Below are 20,377 nucleotides of genomic sequence, written 5' to 3'. Positions count from 1 at the left end.
TGTCAATAACTTATCTTATCTTATTTCTTTGTTAATAATGCATTCGCGACCAAAGACTTACTGCCCACGCGAAGCGCCAAATTAAATCATAGCACGTCTTTAGGTTGAAGGTAGCCTCAAATCTTGGCTAAAATCGATTAGATATTTAATCTTGCTGAGTAGGCAATCATAATTTGTTTCAATAAATTTCAATTAATCTTCGGGACAGGGGGCCAAATAAATAACAGAGGAATTGGTAACAACTTACCAGAAGTTATATTTTCAAATTGATGAAAACCAATGTGATGAAAGGGAAAGTGTACAAAGTAGGCAAACCGTCTAAATAACATTAAAAAACAAAGTAAAGCAAAAGTGAGGTAATTTCTCTTCTATTAAAACAGTTGAATATATTATATTTACTTGATTTATTTAAGTACTTATGCTAATACTCTTCGTTCGCTATTCGTAAATAATACTATGGACAGCGGCAAACTCGCGGGTGGGAGGAACTCTGGCTCTGACATTTCGCTCAGCGAAATTCACAGCTTTAGAGGCCAAATAAATATTGTGCAGACATCTGCGGATGGTCGAAGATGGCCACAACTTAAATGCTAATTAAGGTGAGCTAGCCAAATGGAATGATACCTTCCACTAAGGCGATGAGCGTGGGCAGCCCAACAATTTAGTCGCTGGCCTCGGTGGGCAAAACTAAGCTAATACTTATTTAGAGCTTAAGTTTAAACAGAGACTTAGGGCGAGATTAGATTAAGACTATCGCATGACGAGGTTGCAGCGTTGATCTCCCTCCGGTTTCTTTGGATCCCTCAGATCGACGACTTCTCCGAAAGTTTCGCATGCAGAGTGGTGATGTCGTAAATGACCACCAGATCCTTGTTGAGTCCTTCGAAAACCTGAGCCACCCGCGTCTGCAGGTTGTAGAAGAACAATGGCTGTTCGCGCAGCTTGAAGTCCATGACCATGGTCGAAATAACCTTGGCGGCTGTGAAATCCGCTCCATAAATGTGGGTGCAATCAATGACCACTGGCAGAGTGGACTTCTGACCCTGCTTGTTGATCACCTTGCGCACAAACTCCATCGAGGGGAAGATCAGGCAGCGATCGGGCGTTAGCATAAGGTACTTCAGGCCAGTAGTCGTCTGTAATGGAAAGGGAATTCTTAGTAACAGGAATTTATTTTCTTTAGCTTTTATACTTAGTTTAAATTGAAAGCTACCATTAAATGTAAAATTAAATTGTCAAAAGCAAAAATTTTAAGCAAATTGATTAACAATATAGTTTCTTGGTTACATTATTTGCTATTACTAGTGATATTTTAATTTTACATTCAAAAGAAAATTGTTTTTGAACTATTATCGATCTTAATTAATCAACTGAAACTTAACTATCTAAATAGATTTCAGCAAATTTGAGAAATTTAGTTTCAAATACCATTAATACCATTTACTAACATCCTTATTTATAAGGTTCTATAGCATACTTTTAGATGCAAACGTTATTCTTGAGATACTTTAAAATAAGATACCAAAGACCTTCTTATCAACTTAAGTGGGATGACGATGACTCACCGCCAGTGTTTCGATGCGCAGCTTGGGCCTGGCTGCCTGATAGAGAATAAAGACGACGTTGATGCCGATCCCCACGAGTATTCCCAGTTGCAGGGGCAGTACCAAACAGGCAAAAAAGGCGCCCAAGCCGGGAATGAGATCCGTCTCTGTTGGCAGGAAAATCACGTAGTCACAAAGCGCTTCTTTTTATAAATTGATCTATTTTTAACTCACTCTTACTGTGCCACATGGGCTTGATCACTCGGTACTGCACCATGAAGATCACCGCCGCTATAATAATAGAGGCCAGTGCCGCCTTAGGAATGTAGTAAAAGCAGGGCGTGAGGTAGAGCAGTGCGATGATCACGATCACACTGGTGTACAGATTGGACAGCTGGGTCCTCACTCCACTGGCATTAAGGATCGCTCCTCTGGCAATGCCTCCATTGCTCCTAAGTCCCTGGACAAAGGAGTTGGCCACATTGCAGACCCCGGAGGCTATCAGCTCCTGAGTGGCATCCGTGGGTTTTCCATCGGCTGTAGGGAAAATACAAGCAAAGAGGAAACTATAATCAAGTCAAAATAAATATATCAGTCAAATATAAACGAAGTGTTCTTCCCCAGAATAATTAAGGGACTAAAAACATGACTACACTTTAAATGACGAAGCACCCAATTCGCAGTTTGGATCACAATCTTAATTGTTATATTAATTATGATCGGTTTTAATTACAAAAGTGTGACTGCCGTCACGTTTTATTTATTAGCTTGGCGGTTGGGGTCAATCCATAAATTTAATTTATTATTAAAAAAAAATTACATATATAAATATTTTTTTACAGAAAAACTACAAATAATAAAATTAAAGTAAAAAACGCACACACAAATATTTTCTTGAAAACATTGATAAAGACATATTATAAGAATTCTATGGAAACTAATAAATTTTGGTTTCTTTCAATACCCCAACCATTTATTAATCAATTCAGAACACATTTAAATAAAATTCGCACATGCCGTTAAAATGTTGACACTAATCGTGAACTACAAGCTCCGAGTGTTTAAACTAAAACACGTTGTTTTCGTCAGTCTGATTTAAAAACAAGCTCTTAATGAAAACTAATTAAAGATGATTCATTTCCTACTCGAATTTTTAAGATGCTTGAACTTGTTGGGGAAGAACCAGATCAGAATCGCATTTTTATGAAAATGTATTTTCCAAATAAACCACAAATTGAAGAATAACTCACCAAAAGCTTGAACAACAGCCATCGTTTCCAGAAGGGCAATCAGGGGGACCACAATGAGTCCGGATCCCAAGGTACTGACCATGTCCCAGAAGCTCTGGGCCTCTTGAAGGACCTCTCCAGTGGTCTCGTTGATCACAGCATCCATGTGGAATGGTGGTGGTTGGAAGGAGGGCAATCCCTTGGGCACGAATCCAACTGTCCTCACAAGATTCTCCTTGCCATTCACAAACAACCAGTAGCCAAGGCCAGCAGTTCCACAAACCAAAAGAGCATTTCGGGCCGTTCCAATGGTCCAGAAAATGCCAGTTAGTAGTCTTTGGGTGGCGCTTTTTCCCTCCTTGGGACCCAAACTGAAGCTGGCTAAGGCTCTTAAACTCAGCAACAGGGTAATACAAATAAGACCCAGTATAAAGTCCGGCCAGCTGATGTTGTGTATATCATTCACAATACTAATCCACACTTGCAGGAAGGTATTTCCACTGGTCTTGATGCCCAAAAAGTCCTTCATCTGGGAGCTGAAGATGATCAAGGATACGGCACTGGTGAATCCCGCTCCCACAGGTCCCGATACGAAGTCAATGAGGAATCCCAGCCGAAAGACACCCATCAGGATCTCTATGAGTCCCGTGAGAAAGGTCAGCAACGTGGCCACCTGCCAACTGCCTCCGGCAATTTGAAAGGATAACAATGCCGATATAGCCGTAGGTCCTATGGGCACATCCTTGCTGGATCCAATGAATATGTATATGAAGCAGCCCAGGAAGCAGGCATACAAGCCATATTGCAGATCCAATCCTGCTATGCCAGCATAGGCCAGAGCCTGGGGAATCACAGTCAAGGCCACCGATATGCCCGCCACAATATCGCCGAATATGTAATCCTTTTTGTACTGCGGCAGCCACACAAGAATGGGGAATCGCTTGTACAGCGTTTTCTTCCTGAAGATATTGGACCAGAGACTCGAGCAGCAGCTCTGAGTGCCCTCCAGGCAGCTCTCGTTCGGACCCTGCTCCTCCTGAACTATGCAATCCCTGGAGGTGTGATACAGCGTATTGGTGGGTATATCCAGGGACACCTCTGAGCCGCCATTAAAGCCACTGTTCGTGTGACCGCCGTCACCTCTTTGGCTCATTTTTAATCGCTTATTTAAACTGTATTTGTGGGTTTTATGTTTAGCTGTGGGATTTCCTTAGTTTCTAAGGCTTCATCACACTCTCACTCGCAACGACACTGACACTGACGCTGAACCTTAGTCTGAATCTGAATCTGAGTCTGCACAGGGAAACCGATACGCTGACACCAAACACCGAACCGATCGCGTGGCCATCCACTGAGGGAATGATTTGAAGCCGCAGAAAGAGCAGCACTAACACCGCCCGCCTGCTGGGCACCGATTATATAGTAAATAGGCATCGTCGTGGGTCGCCGCGAAATTCGCGATTCGCTGGCAACGCATTCGAGACTATCCGCCGGCTTTCGTTATGAGAAATCTTCGCTTCTCTCCGCTCCGCTCCACTCTCGATCGAAACCGAAACCGAAACCGGCTCTCCAGCGATCACCACCAGCACCTCGAACCGAGGGCTTTTCATCTTGGCGGGCCAGTCGTGTAATCGCCCAAAGAAATGAAAATGACGCGGCCAGATCGGTAACCCGCCGAGTGGGAGGAACATGGGACAGGCCCAGCATGTGAGACAAGAGGTTTGTGGGAGGTCTATATGGGTATAGATAAGAACGTAGGGTTTGGGTGCAGATATTAAGACAGCCGAAGTATTCGCAAAACATACAAACAATCCCCATAAATAAAAATAACTATAAATATTTTACAAAACAGTATAAGGGTACTTCCCATAATGGGAAACCACTTAGATAATTTATATTCCAACTATAATCTTTTTATGAAGTTAAGTTAAGTATTTAAAATACCTCTCTATTATTTCATTGTTAAAATTTCGTGAAAAATGTAAAAGATCAACATTCCAGAAGTTAATTAGGATTATTTCCGAATGCAGTTATCCACCTAAGTAAACTTATATCTCACTTTAATCTCATTATCAACATTATCTATAAAGCTTCTTGAGCAATTAGCTTCGAATGTACGTAAGTACAGGGTATTTAATAATTTCTTACATTATGCATTTTATACTGCAATGAAAACAAGTTGTTAATATTTTTACTGCTGTTTATCTGGCTAGTAGTTATCCATTCATATTTGATATCTACCTTGTAGATAAATGACACTGCCAATATATATTAAAAAATTGAACAAATATTAATAAATTTAATTCTTCCTGCTTTCCTTGCAAATTTCGAACTTGAATGTTTAGTAATGAAGTCAAAAATATAAAACATTAGTTATTTAAGGATGTTTAAATCATATATTTTATAAGTACAGGGTATTTTCAAAGTCATCTCGCCTTTGTTAGCTTTTGGCTTTGGAAAATCAACATTCTGTGTTGTGATTTTTCCGCACGTGCTGACACTGAACATGGGAACCACAACGGAACGCAGCATTACGATTCCAGAAGCGTATTTTATTGCATGCTAATAAATCGGATTTTCACACCCTGGATTTCTTGTTAACCGATGGAGGCCAGGCTTAAAGGTTTCTTGGTCTGTTTTAATCTTCCCATGAGCTTTGCAAATTTCTCAGGCTTTTTAGCACTTGCAATAAACAAATCGAATGAATATTAATGAAAAATGGAAATGCAAATCTCGTTTTGGATGAACGGCTCTCAAAGTGATTTTTACTTATTTTCAACAGATGAAAAAAAATCGAAACTTGGCAAAAAGTGGCCCAACTTCTTAGCCCCCTATATCTTTATGGCCGCCTACAATCGCGTGCTACTGGCGTCTATCGTTTTTCGACACGGGAAATCAATCAGTCATTGGTACACAGCGCATATAAATCAGTTGGAAGAGTGCGTTCCATAAATCAAGTATACGGCCGAGATAATGGCCGGAATTTGCCGGGAGCTACGGAGTGCTCCACTCCGCCCTGAGTAGTTAAGATATTGACTATTTTGGCATCACTTTGAACGGGTTAGCCTGTCAATCTGTCCATCAACTGTTGGTCGCATAAATCATCAACCAATTAGGTTTGTAATGTAAGTTTGCCGTTAATATGTATGAGAAAACCCCTTCAAAGAGTCTGGTTTCCGGACTGGTTTTATCTGCGCGACACTTCTGGCTTGGATCGACCCCATTTGCATGCCAAGAGTTTTTCTGCAGAATCCCAAACTTGGGGAATCCAAAGGTGGTGGTTTTTTTTTCGTTTGGGATTTTCCTCAACGACACGCTCTGGCTGCATGTCATCTGCTGTTTGTCTGGGTCAGTCTGGAAGCCCTCAGAAATTGCGGCTTAAAGACTGGCTGGTTATCAATCACTTGTAACTAGTCACTTTGAAGTCCCGAGCTCAGTCTTCTCCCCAAATGGCAAACACACGTCAGGCGGCTGATCGATGGCGCAGAATCGAAAACGACTAAGTAGGGAACTATGATCCAAACAGACTAATGAAAATCAAAATAACTTTTATTCGAAGGTCGAAGAATGGTTGCCCTTCTCCTGGGAATTTCACACTTAACCTTCTCTTTTCATTGTGGGAATACCCTTCGAGATTCCTCCTCCGGTGAATTTGTAATACAACACACAATAAAGGTAAAAAAATTGGTGCTGCCATGTTTCAATATATCTTTTTATTCTTGTTTTTTTTTTTACCATTATTAACCCTGTTACAATAACTGATCTATTTCTTGTTAAAAGTTTTCGCTTTGTCATTTCGCACAGACATTAAGTCTGGTATGATGAAAAAATTTTCAAATAATAGAATTATCATTAAAAATTAGGTAATAGAGAACAAGCTTAAACTATCATCAATCAATTAAATGATTAGAGCTTAAATTGCCTACTAAAGATTAAATATAATAATCAGTCATGATAATTTATGGAATTTAAAGGGCACCATATTTTGACTGAAATAAATAAAAGTCTATTATTTTTATGTATTAAAGAAAGCGTAATTTTTAGAGGTATCGTTTTGACCACAACTGTATATCGATCTGGCGTAACAATTGATCTCTGCCAGATCGGCATTGCTGGGATACTTTCGCGGCATTTGTTATGAATATTTATAGGTCGCTGACTTGTTCAGGTGATTGTGATTGGGCGGTGATTATGTGTCGCAGTGGGATATGTAACACTTGTGCGGTCAATTTGCATTACTCATACGCAGAGTAAGCCCCCCGAAGGGAAACGGTGAGCAAAAACACATTAGGCAACAATTAAATGTACATAGCTAACCCGCCAGCAAGTCAATTATAATTTTGAGCAAATTTAATTTGCTTTTAATTTTGCTGGCGTGCGGATAATTGTGTGTTTAACGTTAAGCTATCTCCCCGTTATTTTCTCTTCTATCATCTTGAAAAACAAGCATATTCCGCAGCAGTTTGAGGCCTCTTCTTGGGTCTTTGGACCGCCTCATAAATCTTGTTTGCGCGTGGGCGGCCTACTTAAGGTGAGATTATATATATGTATATCTATATATATGCTATTTGGCGGCCCTTGAGCATGGCCAGATTTCGGCAGTTATCTGTCCGCTGGAATCTCAAGGTGTGCGGGTATTTTGATAAGGGGAAACTCATCTCTCCTTGAGGGTCACATGTCGGAAAGGCTTGTCCATTTGTATGCACTGCTTATGGCTCACAATAAAACATGGACAACACGTAGGTTAACTGTACTCGTACAGAGTGAAAAATCATTATAATTTGGGTTCCCGATGGTCAGTAAAATGTTTTATTTGTAGACTAAACATATTAAATAAGAGCAAAAAAAAATAATTGTGTCATTAATATACAACTTTCAGTAAACAGTTTTCTTTGTTTGAATGAGCAATATATTTATGAACAAAGAATTTAATGATTTCACATCATGATGATAATCCAAAACCCAAGATAAAAAGCTACAAGAATAAAATTCTTACAAAATACAAATACTTAAAATGCATCGCATAGAAACGCAACATATAAAAAAATCACAAATAGTTATTATTATTATTTTATTGATTTTATTTATTAAGAAAATAATACTATAAAACAAATAATTTTTTTATTCTTGACTAATTATTCCCTGTGCATCGGTATCTTTGGATCTGAAACTGCATTGACAGGCGGGTAAACAAAGTTTAAGTTAAGCTCAAACAATTGCAATGAATGACAATCGCTGCTCAAATAAAACGGTTAATTGTGCATTCAGTAAATTGTTTAAGATCCCAAACATTACGCAAGCTGATCAAGCGTCTGCCCCGCCCCCTTTGCCGCCCATTTGCAGCGGACTGCATTGGAGCGTGTAAAGTACCCGACGTAAGGCTTCACGTGACTCAAACCCGTCGATCGGGTAACCAAAATTTATGATCGGTCTGAGTTTACGAGACATTCTGAGGTCAGCCTGTCCAGCTTTCGGAGCATTTCGGATGAAGGAAGCTGGCGGAAAGTGTGTCACGGACCAAGTTCAATGACGACCAGAGATCGGGGGCTAATCCTGGTCAAAACTCGACCCAGGAATCCCCGCCAGAATGACCAATCCACTTTTATATTGATTGCACATCTTCTCACGTGATCCGAACCGCTTTCATCCGGTGAGCAGTTTGGGGGAGTGGAAAGAAGAGGCGTAGCTCGTTTATTTTTTATCACGGCATTAACCGCAGTGGCAACGAAACTGAATTAATTTGGTCACATGACCGAGCCAGAAGAAAACAAAATGTAGATATATACCTCAGCACAAAAAAAAAAAACAATAACACTTGGGCATCTGGCACTCGTATATTTTTATCCATAACACACACTCATCAGGGGTACTCAAAAGCTATGGCGAAAGTTGCTCGACTGTAACTCAATAATGGGAAAGGGCAAAACTAAGTACATAAATGTTGTCAATAAACCAATATTAATATTTGCTTTTAAATAGTCTTTCATAGTTTTTGATAAGGAATGTTTGGTTTTCATCTATTTGCTCAACCCACAAGCTGAATAAATCAATTTTAATTCATTAGAACTAAATTTGATAAGGTCCTAATAAAGAACCTAAAAAATACATATTAAAACCTAGAAAAAACCCAAAAGTGATTTCTTAGAATTTTGAACTGAATCGAAAGACCTAACCCGCCATTGAGTAACCCCAGCGGCGCTTATTTAAATTTAAAGCATATTCCATATCATCAAAATGGTAATTCCGAATGGCCAGCGGGCCAGGTCGTGTGACTAGTTTGTTTTTGCCGCTCCATTCGAATTGATTCGTTCTGCCAGACAAAACGCAAATCATCGGAATATTTGGGGAATACAATTCCCCCCGCAGGCAGCCAATAATCATTATGGGCAGTACATCCACACACAGGAGCCATCGGAGCGTGCAATCCAGATTATGACCCATTATATTTTAGACAATTGAGAGGTGCTAAAGCGTTGGCGTTCGAGCCAATCAGTTTATGGGCCCAAAGTGTCGTGCTAATGAGCTGCCAACAAGCCGGGCAAATTAACAAATCAATTTCGGGGTGATAAACAAAAAGTCAAACAAGAGAAACAAAAAGCGGAAACAACAAACGGAGTCAACGGTTATCGGGTACAAACAATTGGCATTGCAATTGGAATGCTGTGCGAATGATAAAACAAATTAGCCGACAGACTCTATTAAAAGTAAAATGTGATGGACTGTTAACGAGTGGTGTAGGTATAAACACAAAAAAAAAAAATCCCCTGACGGAAGTCGGTTCAATGCACGCCAAAGCAAAGCAAAGCATGGCTAACATGGCGTATGCGCAATGCGGCTGCTTCACGTGACTCGTCGTAGGCGGCTGAGAAATTCAAAGGGGAACGAGATACCCCATTCGATCTCGACTAGGGCTTGATTTGCATTTGTTTATGCCACTCAATTCAATTCAAATCCAGCAGGTGCCTGTAATTTGTGGGATAAGCTTGAGCTTTACAATGTTTTTGTTTGCGATAAAAAAAAAAGGCAGCAAGTGTCGCGCTAAAAAACTGTAGCACAATTTCTGTTTGTCTTTCTGGCGGACAAACAGCACGGAGTTTATCGCACTTGGCCTAGGCGGAGACCTGGCAAATATGCGCCAATGGGAGGGCCCAAATATTGGGTCTATGAATCCCATCCAATCTCGTCACCGCCGCCAGAAACCGCATTCCTCAGTCGTCCCTCTCGACGCATTTAGCAATGCAAATTTACCGACTTCGAGGTGCTGTAAGATAGGGACTGACATATCTGATGCTTGATTAATGGACCATGATTTATGTATGAGCCACTTGCCTAAGCGGGATTCTCCGGTTAGGTTTTCTTGTTACGAGAAATTGCACGGCGATGGATGCGCTATCTTATCTGCTCTGCACTCGTTTCCGCAACAATATTTGTCAAATAAGACCGATGCGAGACATCTGTCTGGTACTTTATTTGCCGAACAGGCCAGCGCAGAATGCAAAGCGGATGAATTTACGGCTGCAACTTGCGTCCGTCCATATGATGATTTACGACCTGGAACGGGGCTACTCAATTAAGAGGTTTCCATTTCGACGAGGGCCATAAATTAAGACAAGCGTCAAGTGCTACCCGATGGCACCTTTATGAGGCCCCAAAACTTTCCACAGTTTTGAGTACAATCAGCTTTTATTTGGACAAAGTTGTGGGATCTTTGACTTAATAACTAGAAGAAAGTGATTAACCTTCGATGAACGCACAGTGTAGAGTATAGTGTGGGGCCTATAAGTATGCTACAGTATGTTGGATCATCCATTTTGGTTTTATTTGAGCAAACGCCCGCTGGGCGCACTTTCCAATGATAGTCTAAAAGCGATAAACAAACAAAAACCGTCCCGTTACGGAGCCGGTTGCAACACTAATTTTGTGACTTCAAGCGGTGAACTAGGGGCTGTGAGTGTTTGTGTGTGTGTGTGGATATGCGTCCTAATCCTCCAGCGTTACGTTGCGGAAGAGATAGGACATCGACTCCTTGTTGTGGATGCGGCGTATGGCCTCAGCAATCAGAATGGATATGTCGATCGTCTTGATCTTATGGCACTGCAGCTTCTGGATCTCGTGTGGAATGGTATTGGTGACAACGATCTATGATGGGATGCAATATAAAATCAGTTATAAATGAGGAAACAGGCTTATTAACTCCCAGACCCACCTCATCAATAGGCGACTCTTCCAGCAGACGCGGTGCATCCGAACTAAGCAGACCATGCGTGGCCAGCACGTAGATCTTGCAGGCTCCATGCTCCTTTAGCATCTCGGCGGCGGCCACAAAGGCCTGGACATCATCGATCAGGTCATCCTGGGATCGTAAAGGTAGGAATTTATAACAAAACCCTTAAGATATATATTCCATGTGGAAACAAATACTCACCACCATGATGGCGATGCGTCCGCTGACATCTCCCACAATGGTCAGTGGTGGCTTCACCTTGACAATGTGCTCCGGAACACCCACCGACACCGAGGTGGTTCGCTGCCGGGTGCTGCTGGTTGGGGCGTGTTGTGGAGTAGAGTTTCTAGTGGTTAGTGTGCGGCAGTTTCACGAGGATTGTGATTCGAGTGGTGCAATGTGGTGCAATGTGGTGCATTGTGGTACATTGTGGTACATTGTGGTACATTGTGGTACATTGTGGGTTGGTTTTTGTAGAAGTGGTGGTGCATTTCATTGGTCGAATCGTTATCGAAACCAAAAAAGAAAAGAATCATGTGGGTGGGTGGGGAAATTTGGTGGAGTGGCGCGTGGTTGTTGGGGAAAAAAAGTACAAATGGCAGTTGATTAAAAAATTATAATTTAACTAAAATTAAACAATAGTTAAAAATACGAACCTAGGTGCCGCTGGTAAGCACATTTCAACTGAATTTCCTAATAAATTGCTATACGCACTGCATAACACAAATAAAGAGAAATTTCGATTGTTTTTCTGTTTCTTTGGATTTGAAATTTTGACAAGTGGGCTGCTCCCCATGCCCTTAAAAAAGTTTCGAGGTTTTTATAGTGGCATGTGCGGAGCGTAAAAATAAAACAATAACATTTCCAAAACGTAAACTACGAAAACACTTAAAAAGTCAATAATAATAATAATCAATCTATCGGATATAGCAATTAAGTGACTGCCTTGGCTGTGAAGTACGAACAGAAGCCACTGACAGAAGCTGCAACTATTATGTCAAAGCATTTGTCAATTGAAAGTTACGTGCATTTTTAAGTAATAGGTAAGTATGGGTACTAATATTCGCTAAATGAATAATAACAAGTTTAAAATAAGATTTCTTATCAAACTAATTAGCTTAGCAATTCATTAGCGGTCTTACAAAAACAGCTAATAAAGATTATTTTAATCGATCAATATTATGTTACTTATTAAATTGAGGCAGTGACATATGTATTAATCCGATTAGATTAAATGCGTTTGCAAATTGTACACATTACAAAAAAATCTTGAGTCATTTATGCTCTATTTTTATTTTATATGTTTTAAAACGTGTCAATGGGGATAAAATATGGGTGATATATAATACGGGGTGAGGAATGGATGATCGACATTCGAGTGCTCTTCAATTAACGAAACAGAGTCTAGTGCAAAAAGCAGGATATTTGATATCAAGGTCTTTCAGTTTCAGTCATAGAAATAAGCTCTAGAAACACAGTAAGTAATCATAGAAGCTAACAGCAAATCAAAATTAAATAGCTACTAGATCAAACAAAAGACCGAACAACTTAAATAAATAATCAGCGAGGCCTGCTTTTAAGATTAGGGGAAGGCAACTCACCTGGTCGGTGGAGGGGAGTACCGACCGTCGACCTCATCGGCATCGGTCTCCTTCTGTTCTCCGTGAATGACGGCCAGACCAAGACGCAGTCGCTCCGCATAGGAGTTGGCCTTTTTGGCCACGCCCGGATTGCGGGCCACAATCACCGAGTTGCGATAGTCGGGAATCTTGAACGAGTCTTAAGTTTAATTTCATTCGAAGTGAAGAGTACCCAAAGAGTACTCACGCTCTCCTGAATGTATTGGAGCAGAAAAGGCGATGCCCTCAGATTGTCCACGGGTATGTCGAAGAATCCCTGGATCTCCTTCTGGTGCAGATCCATGGTGATGATGTGCGTCAGGCCCGAAGTGCACATCATCTTGGCCAGCAGCTTGGACACGATGCAGCCGCGCTTGCGCATCTTGCACTGCTTGGAATATGGCAAGTATGGAATCACTCCCACAATCGAACGGGCCGAGGAAGTCTTGCAGGCATAGGCCATGATCAGCAGCTCCATGATGTTGTTGTTGGCATCCCTTTAATACGAAGAAGAAGCTAGTCAATCTTAGGATTAGTATCAGTCGCATATTGCTTACTTAGTGCCCGTTTGGATTATGTAGATGTCCTTGCCTCTTACGGAATCACTTATCTCCACAATTGTCTCCCGATTGGACTTGTGGAACACGGAACATCCACCGTTCTTAATGCCCATTCGCTCGGCCACCATGTTGGCCAGATCCGGATGCGAGTTGCCATTGATGATGACAATGTCCGAGGTGGAGGTGTTGTCCATGTCGCTCCTGCAACGCTTTGGTGGCCTTACGCTGCCTAATCTGTAAGGGATTAAAATGATTAATACAATTTAAAACAATGAAAGCACAAATCAAAACCATAACAAAACATTAACAATGGGGTTAAGGGGTTAAGCTACCTGCGTTTGGACATGCTGTCTAAGGCTTTTTATTTCTGTATTATGGGTTAAGCAAATGGGGTGTTGCCGGGTTCATTCACTGACATAATCGTTAAAGTAACACACACGCAGTCGTTACGGTGCCCACGTTGCGATGTGCGACCGTATCGATTAGCCCCAGTGAACCAAATAGCCCCCGGTTGAACGCAATTGGTCCTGCTGCCGCTCCTCTCGGCTGCCCAGCTCTGGGAACTGCTCTCGCTGCGGCGGAACCGAAAACCACAGGCGAACCAAAGCCCCTAGCCGGAAACTACTGCGAATTATCGACCAAACAGCGGGCGACACACGTGAGTGGCGTGGCAACGTCAAAGTGCCAACATGCGAATCACGGTTCCGGAATCCGCAGCCCGGATTCCAAGGCAGTCAGTGCGGTGCGGAGATAGCGGCGAGAAGCGACCAGGAGCTGCCCAGGATTAGCAGATAGAGATCGACCTCTAGCGCCAAGACCTCGCACGCGACTTCCTCGTCTTGAGGTGCCCCACTCGAGCACTCGAGAAAAGTGAAAGGCCAGGTCGGAGCTCTAAGCAGGCGGTGGCTAATTGAATTTCTATTTTTGATCCTGCCCCGGGTCACTGAGCTGACACTCCAAGGAAAGCAGCCGCAAAGCAAAGAGAAGTTTATGGGTTGAGGCGGCAAAATGGGTGATTCAGGTAAGTGAAATGGCCATAAATGTGCGCCAGCGATAAGGAGTTTGAAAGAATTTCGCCAGCAGAACGAGGATTAAATGCACTAAAGTGAAAAAGCATATGATAGGTCAATTACTCAAGTGAAATAAAAGTTAAATTTACAAAGCTAAACAAAGAGCTATTATGGATTGCTTCCAAGTAATTTATGTGATTATTTTAAATTGAAAACAAATCATTTTCAGTAGAAAGAATATGAAATAAGTTTTTTAAATTTAAAGATTTTGCAAACCCTTTTAATTTAATTTTTACCGAGCCATGACGTGTTTTTTGATCAATACATTGACTTGACCCCAAGTTAGAGTATAAATGAAGCTATTTCAAGACCTTTCACACCTCGAGACATTCACCACCGGCGGCTCAACTCAGGATTGGTTTGGTTTTAGTCTGGGGGCCGACGCAACCGCGAGGCGACTATTCAATTTTAGACGTTTGACGTCTCGAGTTGTTTGAAGCTCACCTAAAAGGCGTTGGCAGGTGCAGCGAATGCAATGAAAACTTGCGGCACGCATATGTGGCACAAGGAAGTTAGTAGCGGGATGAGGAGAAGATGCCTTGGTTTAAAGATAGCAGCTGGGTGGGATTTAGGAGGACTGGGCCCCTCAGGCCAAGAAAGTTATGACAGGCCAAGCTAAGGCAGAAAACTCGAAGGATTACGACCACTTCACTCGGTTCAGTTACATTAGAAAAACCTAGATTTTTGCCAGAGAAAGACGCATTAGCGAAGAGGAATCATCATGTTGGGAATAGCCTGCGATCCACTGCAGCACACGAGCATGTACGAACGCGGCTCAGATGGTACTAAAAGTGATCTAAGTTTACAAATTTAGTGATGCGAGTGATAGTCACATAGATTACAGAGGCTAAGATCAAGAACAAATTCGTATTTTCGGAAACACACTATTAGTTTAGTTTTTGATACGTATCAACAAGTTTAAAAAGGAACACCGCAAAAGTTCTAAGATCAGAATGTATATATATTGAAATTTTAGACTGTTTGTGCTTAGAGAACTGATTAGAAACAAATTCAGAAATTTGGAAATACCCTATCAATTCTGCTTTTGATTTCTATCAACAAGTTCTATAATCAGAATTTGAGACTTTTAGTGCTCAGTTCTCTTTCTGGATTATATTTTCTTTATGAAGAATTCCCATATCTTATTCATTTGAGTTTATGTTCCTTTACAGACAGTGAAGACAGCGATGGAGAGGGCGGTCTGGGCAACGTTTCCCGGGTTATCATCCGACCGCCCGGCCAGAGCGGCAAGGCCAAGAGAGGTCATCTCTGTTTCGATGCGGCTTTTGAAACGGGAAACCTGGGGAAGGCGGAGCTGGTGGGCGAATTCGAGTACGATTTGTTTCTGAGACCAGACACCTGTAATCCACGCTTTCGCTTCTGGTTCAACTTCACCGTGGACAATGTGAAACAAGATCAGCGAGTGCTCTTCCACATTGTAAACATCAGCAAGAGCAGGAATCTGTTTTCATCGGGACTGACTCCGTTGGTTAAAAGTTCCAGTAGACCTAAATGGCAAAGGCTGCCCAAGCGACAGGTGTTCTTTTACCGATCGGCCATGCATCAAGGGCACTATGTGCTAAGCTTTGCTTTCATTTTCGACAAGGAGGAGGATGTCTACCAGTTTGCATTGGCTTGGCCATATAGCTACTCCCGTCTGCAGTCGTATTTGAATGTAATTGATGCCAGGCAGGGAACAGATAAGCGGTTCACTCGGAGTGTGCTTATTAAATCGTTGGTGAGTCCGAAGCTGATCTTCCTTAAATTGATTCCCAAGATATTTATAATTGTGTTGTTCTAGCAAAATCGCAACGTGGACCTGCTGACCATCGACCATGTGACCTCCAAACAGCGCTCCACAAATCGCTTGGATCGCAGCTTTATCCGGGTGATTGTTATCCTATGCAGAACGCATTCCAGTGAAGCCCCAGCCTCCCATGTGTGCCAGGGTTTGATCGAGTTCCTTGTGGGCAACCACCCCATTGCCGGGGTCTTGAGGGATAACTTCGTCTTCAAGATTGTGCCCATGGTGAATCCGGATGGGGTGTTCCTCGGCAACAATCGCTGCAATCTGATGGGCCAGGACATGAATCGCAATTGGCACATTGGGTCAGAGTTCACGCAGCCGGAATTGCACGCGGTGAAGGGCATGCTGAAGGAGTTGGATAATTCAGATGTGAGTTGAAAATTTAAGGGCAGTATTTTAAGTGTCCCCGTGTTACTGGTTATGTTAGAATCGAATGTTTGTTTGTGTACGCTTTAACATATCTCAGACAATTATCAGACTAATACTAATTAGTCATCAGCTAGAAACTTTAAGGTATGTTTTACAACGTTATCGTCGCACCAAATGATAGCCACCTTCGTGTTCAGTGGCTTGTGACATGTTTTAAGTTATCATACAAAATTGTTTGACAAAATATTAGATATTTATTAAATAAGATGAATACTTTTTACTATCAAATCGACAGGTGATTAATAAAGTTGATTTTTTTAATACTTCCCAGTACGTTATTTCAACGCGGTTAAATTGCTTAAACCATTTATTGATTTACATAAAAAAAACACAAATTAATTTGTTTCATCATGTAGCTATGTAAAGTTAAGAATCCAAATTTAATGTATTAAAGCTTTTTTTAGTCTAGTATCACAAGGTTATCAACGTACTCACTCAATCTAAATTTTTGACCATTATAACAGACCTATCAGATTGATTTTGTGATCGATCTGCACGCCAATAGCAGCATGCATGGCTGCTTTATATACGGGAACACATACGAGGATGTCTACAGGTACGAGAGGCACCTGGTGTTCCCGCGACTCTTTGCCAGCAATGCTCCGGATTACGTGGCGGATCACACGATGTTCAATGCGGATGAACGCAAGGCGGGCAGTATGCGGAGATTCAGTTGCGAGAGACTCAGTGATACGGTGAATGCCTACACTTTGGAGGTCTCCATGGCGGGTCACTTCCTGAAAGATGGCAAGACCATATCCCTGTACAACGAGGATGGATGTGAGTATATGTCGGGGAAATGTTCTACCAAATAAAACCCCATTCGTCTTCCAGATTACCGAGTTGGCAGAAATCTGGCAAGGACACTGCTGCAGTACTACCGCTTCATCAATATCCTGCCCATGCCGATAGTGACTGAGGTCCGGGGCAAACGTCGGGGGCGAAACCGGCATGCCCACCACTCGAGATCCCGGTCGAAAACCCGCTACGAGGTGAAGCCTCGACCAAAAACGCCGCGATGCCACGCCCCCATTGCCTACACCAACCTCAGTATCTGCTACGATTCAGGGGGCGGCGGCGGCGGAGGAGGAGGAGGTGGTTCCTCTGACGAGGGAGGCTTCTCACCCGCTCGACCTTTGGCCCCCGGCAGCAGCTGTTTCAGTGGCTATCGAAACTACAGAAGGGCGGCCACAGCAAGTTGCTCCCAACATCCTGGACACGATCAGTACTCCCCCTTCGCCTTGGGAGCCCTAAAAACGGGGAGTGATCATGGAGGGGGAGGTGTGGTGAAAGGCAAGAGGTCAGCAGCGGTCACCATCGAAGTTCCTTTGCCCGTGAATGTACCTCCCAAACCATATCTGTCCATCATCGATTTAAATCAACTAACCAGGGGAAGCCTGAAACTAAAGTCCAATAGTTTTGATGCCGCGGACAGAAGATAGGATGAGTGGTGATATGGCAAAGGGTTAGTGACCTCCATCGTTATGGATCCGAAATGGGTGATAAGTTGTTTTAGATATATTCAAGTCTTTTTTCTAGCTTCTAGCTTGTTTTTCTAAATTAAAAGTTATAACAATAAATCTATAAACAATTGTAATTTAACTGGCCTTGTGTTGGGTAGGATCGTAATATATACACATATTTCTTAAATATTAATAGGAATTCTTCTGAGTATGTAATGCTTTTCAATAACCTGGTTAAAATGTTTTTTGCGAACAAAACTTTAAACTGGATCTGTTAAACTTTGAGATTTTAATCACAATCTAATCTTGTATTAAGACAAGTAAAATGCAATCAAAATTAATTCACCCTCTCCTTTGTGTCCTTCTAAGCAAACAGTTATTCGAACTGTTATTCGAGCGAAGGGCAACAAGTCGGGCAATTGAGTGATACATTTGAGTGATTTGGCTTATCTCCACTAGCTTTCTTGTTGTTGCCTATTCTTAATCTGGCTCGAGACCAAAAAACCATAAACACATATTCCGCTCAATTGGCTACATGTGAGCTTTTATCACACAATTTAATTATTTAGTTACATATTTACAGCAAACAAAGAACCGTGAGCCAATTGAGTGCTCCTAAATTCCACTCGCAGCGCATGTGAGTGTGGAAGTGTCTTAGTCAATCACTCAACGATAATTAGATGGATTAGCGGTCATTTTTATCTTATCTTTTATCAAACACGATATTTTATAACCTCCTTGGAAATGGAAATGCAGTATACAGCAGACTCACTCACGCAGGGAAAACACGCGCGAAAAGTGTTGATAAGAGCGCAACTCGCTGGCGACTGACCAAAAGTGAGCTTCCCGACTGATTAACGCTTTTAATTAACACCGATTCGGAACCCGAATCAATAAAAAAGCCAGTGCGACGGCACTTTTTTACACTTCTTTTTATTATAAATAAAAGCGAATCACTGTGGGCAGCGTGGAGCGCAAAAAGCGAGGGCTGGGCAGCGTTGCCAGATCGCTGAAGTGAGGTGGTGATGGTGGGAAACAGCTGGTTGCCGTTTTGAGTGGAAACTAACAAGTAACTGTATACATTGGAAGTACTAAAAAGTAAACAAAATAAATTTAGTTTTATTTTAAGTTATTTAAAGGGTACTCTTATGTTAGCAACTATTTTGTTGCAATAGGGGATAGTCGAAACGTGGGCATTAGAAAATACAGAACAAAACAAAGAGCAATGAAGAGTGTATTCTCTCTTCTAGCTTTGTAAGCATTTGAGAGATATTTAAAAGAACGCTGGCAAGCACTTAACAAATTTCTTGTATGTTTATACCAAAATATAATCATATAGGATGTCGTACAAAATGATAAAAATATAATTAAGAAACATCTCTCGGTGTACTCTCTTATTGAACACAGAGAAGAGAGAGAGAACAGAAAGTGGAGAGCAAAACAAAGGGGAGAGACAAAAGGCTATGAAGTAACGAAAATTAGAACGGCAAACACAACAACAAAAGCGAGGCTAAAAATAAAATGCAAACACAAATTCCAGTAGAAAAAGTACAAAAAGGGGTTGAGGTTTATATCTCTTGTTAGCACGCAATTGATAAAAAATTGGTTAGACAAACAGAACATGTAATTGAAATCCATCAACCTGGTTAAAATCTTCGCGGGCACTGGAAAAATACGGAAAACGGGTTAAAAACAAAGTTACGGGGAGAATAAAGAAATAGAAATAAATAGAAGGCAGACACACGCAAACAGCGGGACACTAATTAAATTACTCATGGAACACACAAAAATAAAAGGTTAAGCTAAAAATTAGCCGCTTTTAAATTTTACTTGTTCCGCTGCAGCAGCATGTTGTATTTTTTCTGTCGATTTCACTGTTCTTTAGCGTTTATTATGTTATGTTAATGTTTTTTTTTTTGCTTATATCCTGTTTTTAACTGTTTCTAGCCGGCAGTAAAAAAGCATAGAGGTTCTATAGAAAAAGAGAGGCACAATCACACACTCGCTATCAACTAGAATAATAGTAATTACTCTTTTTTGCACGACACTTCCGAAAACGTTAACAAAATGTTTGCGAATAATTCGGTTAGATTTTATCGATTGGACAGCTGTTTTTTCATCGATACCTTTAGATTTGTTCAGTGATGGCCAAACGAAAGCCGCGATAATATCGTCACACTGAAGCACTTCAACCGGCATTTATAATATTTTGAACATAATTAATTAAAATATATGTTTACATTAACGATAATATGTTAATGAGCAATGTTAATTTCAGTTTAATTTTGCAGATTTTGAAGCAACTAAAATTTGGAAAAATCCACTATCTGCAGCACAGGGAATGATGTGCTTTTTAAGAAAAAAATTCAAACCCTCATTGTTAAAAGCAACAAAAAATAAGTAATGAACCGGATGACTATATCCTATAGCTG

General features: G+C 41.3%; 3 protein-coding genes across 15 annotated transcripts; 1 reads left to right on the top strand and 2 right to left on the bottom strand.

Moving 5' to 3' along the window:
• Positions 1-385: 385 nt before the first annotated feature.
• Positions 386-4,169, bottom strand: LOC108148958 (sodium-independent sulfate anion transporter). The gene is made up of 4 exons (XM_017276293.2): positions 2,795-4,169; positions 1,779-2,081; positions 1,566-1,711; positions 386-1,136 (listed from the first exon to the last, which is right to left on the bottom strand). The coding sequence occupies exons 1-4, from the start codon at positions 3,924-3,926 to the stop codon at positions 804-806; spliced, it is 1,914 nt and encodes a 637-aa protein (XP_017131782.1). The 5' UTR covers positions 3,927-4,169; the 3' UTR covers positions 386-803.
• Positions 4,170-10,437: 6,268 nt separating this feature from the next.
• On the bottom strand, positions 10,438-20,052 carry LOC108148813 (phosphoribosyl pyrophosphate synthase-associated protein 2). 12 transcript variants are annotated; one of them, XM_017276059.2, is made up of 8 exons: positions 19,977-20,052; positions 13,174-13,410; positions 12,825-13,113; positions 12,599-12,765; positions 11,654-11,710; positions 11,199-11,343; positions 10,980-11,126; positions 10,438-10,912 (listed from the first exon to the last, which is right to left on the bottom strand). In XM_017276059.2, the coding sequence occupies exons 2-8, from the start codon at positions 13,368-13,370 to the stop codon at positions 10,754-10,756; spliced, it is 1,161 nt and encodes a 386-aa protein (XP_017131548.1). In that variant the 5' UTR covers positions 13,371-13,410; positions 19,977-20,052; the 3' UTR covers positions 10,438-10,753. The 12 variants fall into 12 exon arrangements, with proteins under 12 accessions (XP_017131548.1, XP_017131542.1, XP_017131550.1 ...); XM_017276053.2 differs by having other exon boundaries at positions 19,776-20,014; XM_017276061.2 differs by lacking the exon at positions 19,977-20,052 and adding an exon at positions 19,948-19,963.
• LOC108148812 (cytosolic carboxypeptidase 6) lies at positions 14,112-18,187 on the top strand. Of its 2 annotated transcripts, none has more exons than XM_017276050.2 (5): positions 14,112-14,197; positions 15,419-15,984; positions 16,048-16,422; positions 16,947-17,262; positions 17,317-18,187. In XM_017276050.2, exons 1-5 carry the CDS (start codon positions 14,185-14,187, stop codon positions 17,922-17,924), a joined length of 1,878 nt encoding a protein of 625 aa, XP_017131539.1. In that variant the 5' UTR covers positions 14,112-14,184; the 3' UTR covers positions 17,925-18,187. The 2 variants fall into 2 exon arrangements, with proteins under 2 accessions (XP_017131539.1, XP_017131540.1); XM_017276051.2 differs by lacking the exon at positions 14,112-14,197 and adding an exon at positions 14,968-15,028.
• Positions 20,053-20,377: the final 325 nt, after the last annotated feature.

The sequence above is a fragment of the Drosophila elegans genome, unplaced genomic scaffold, assembly GCF_018152505.1.
Source record: "Drosophila elegans isolate 14027-0461.03 unplaced genomic scaffold, ASM1815250v1 contig_476, whole genome shotgun sequence".
Taxonomy (NCBI): Eukaryota; Metazoa; Arthropoda; class Insecta; order Diptera; family Drosophilidae; genus Drosophila; species Drosophila elegans.
The sequence above is the reverse complement of the archived record's forward strand: the minus strand, read 5'-3'. Positions and strand labels throughout refer to the sequence as shown.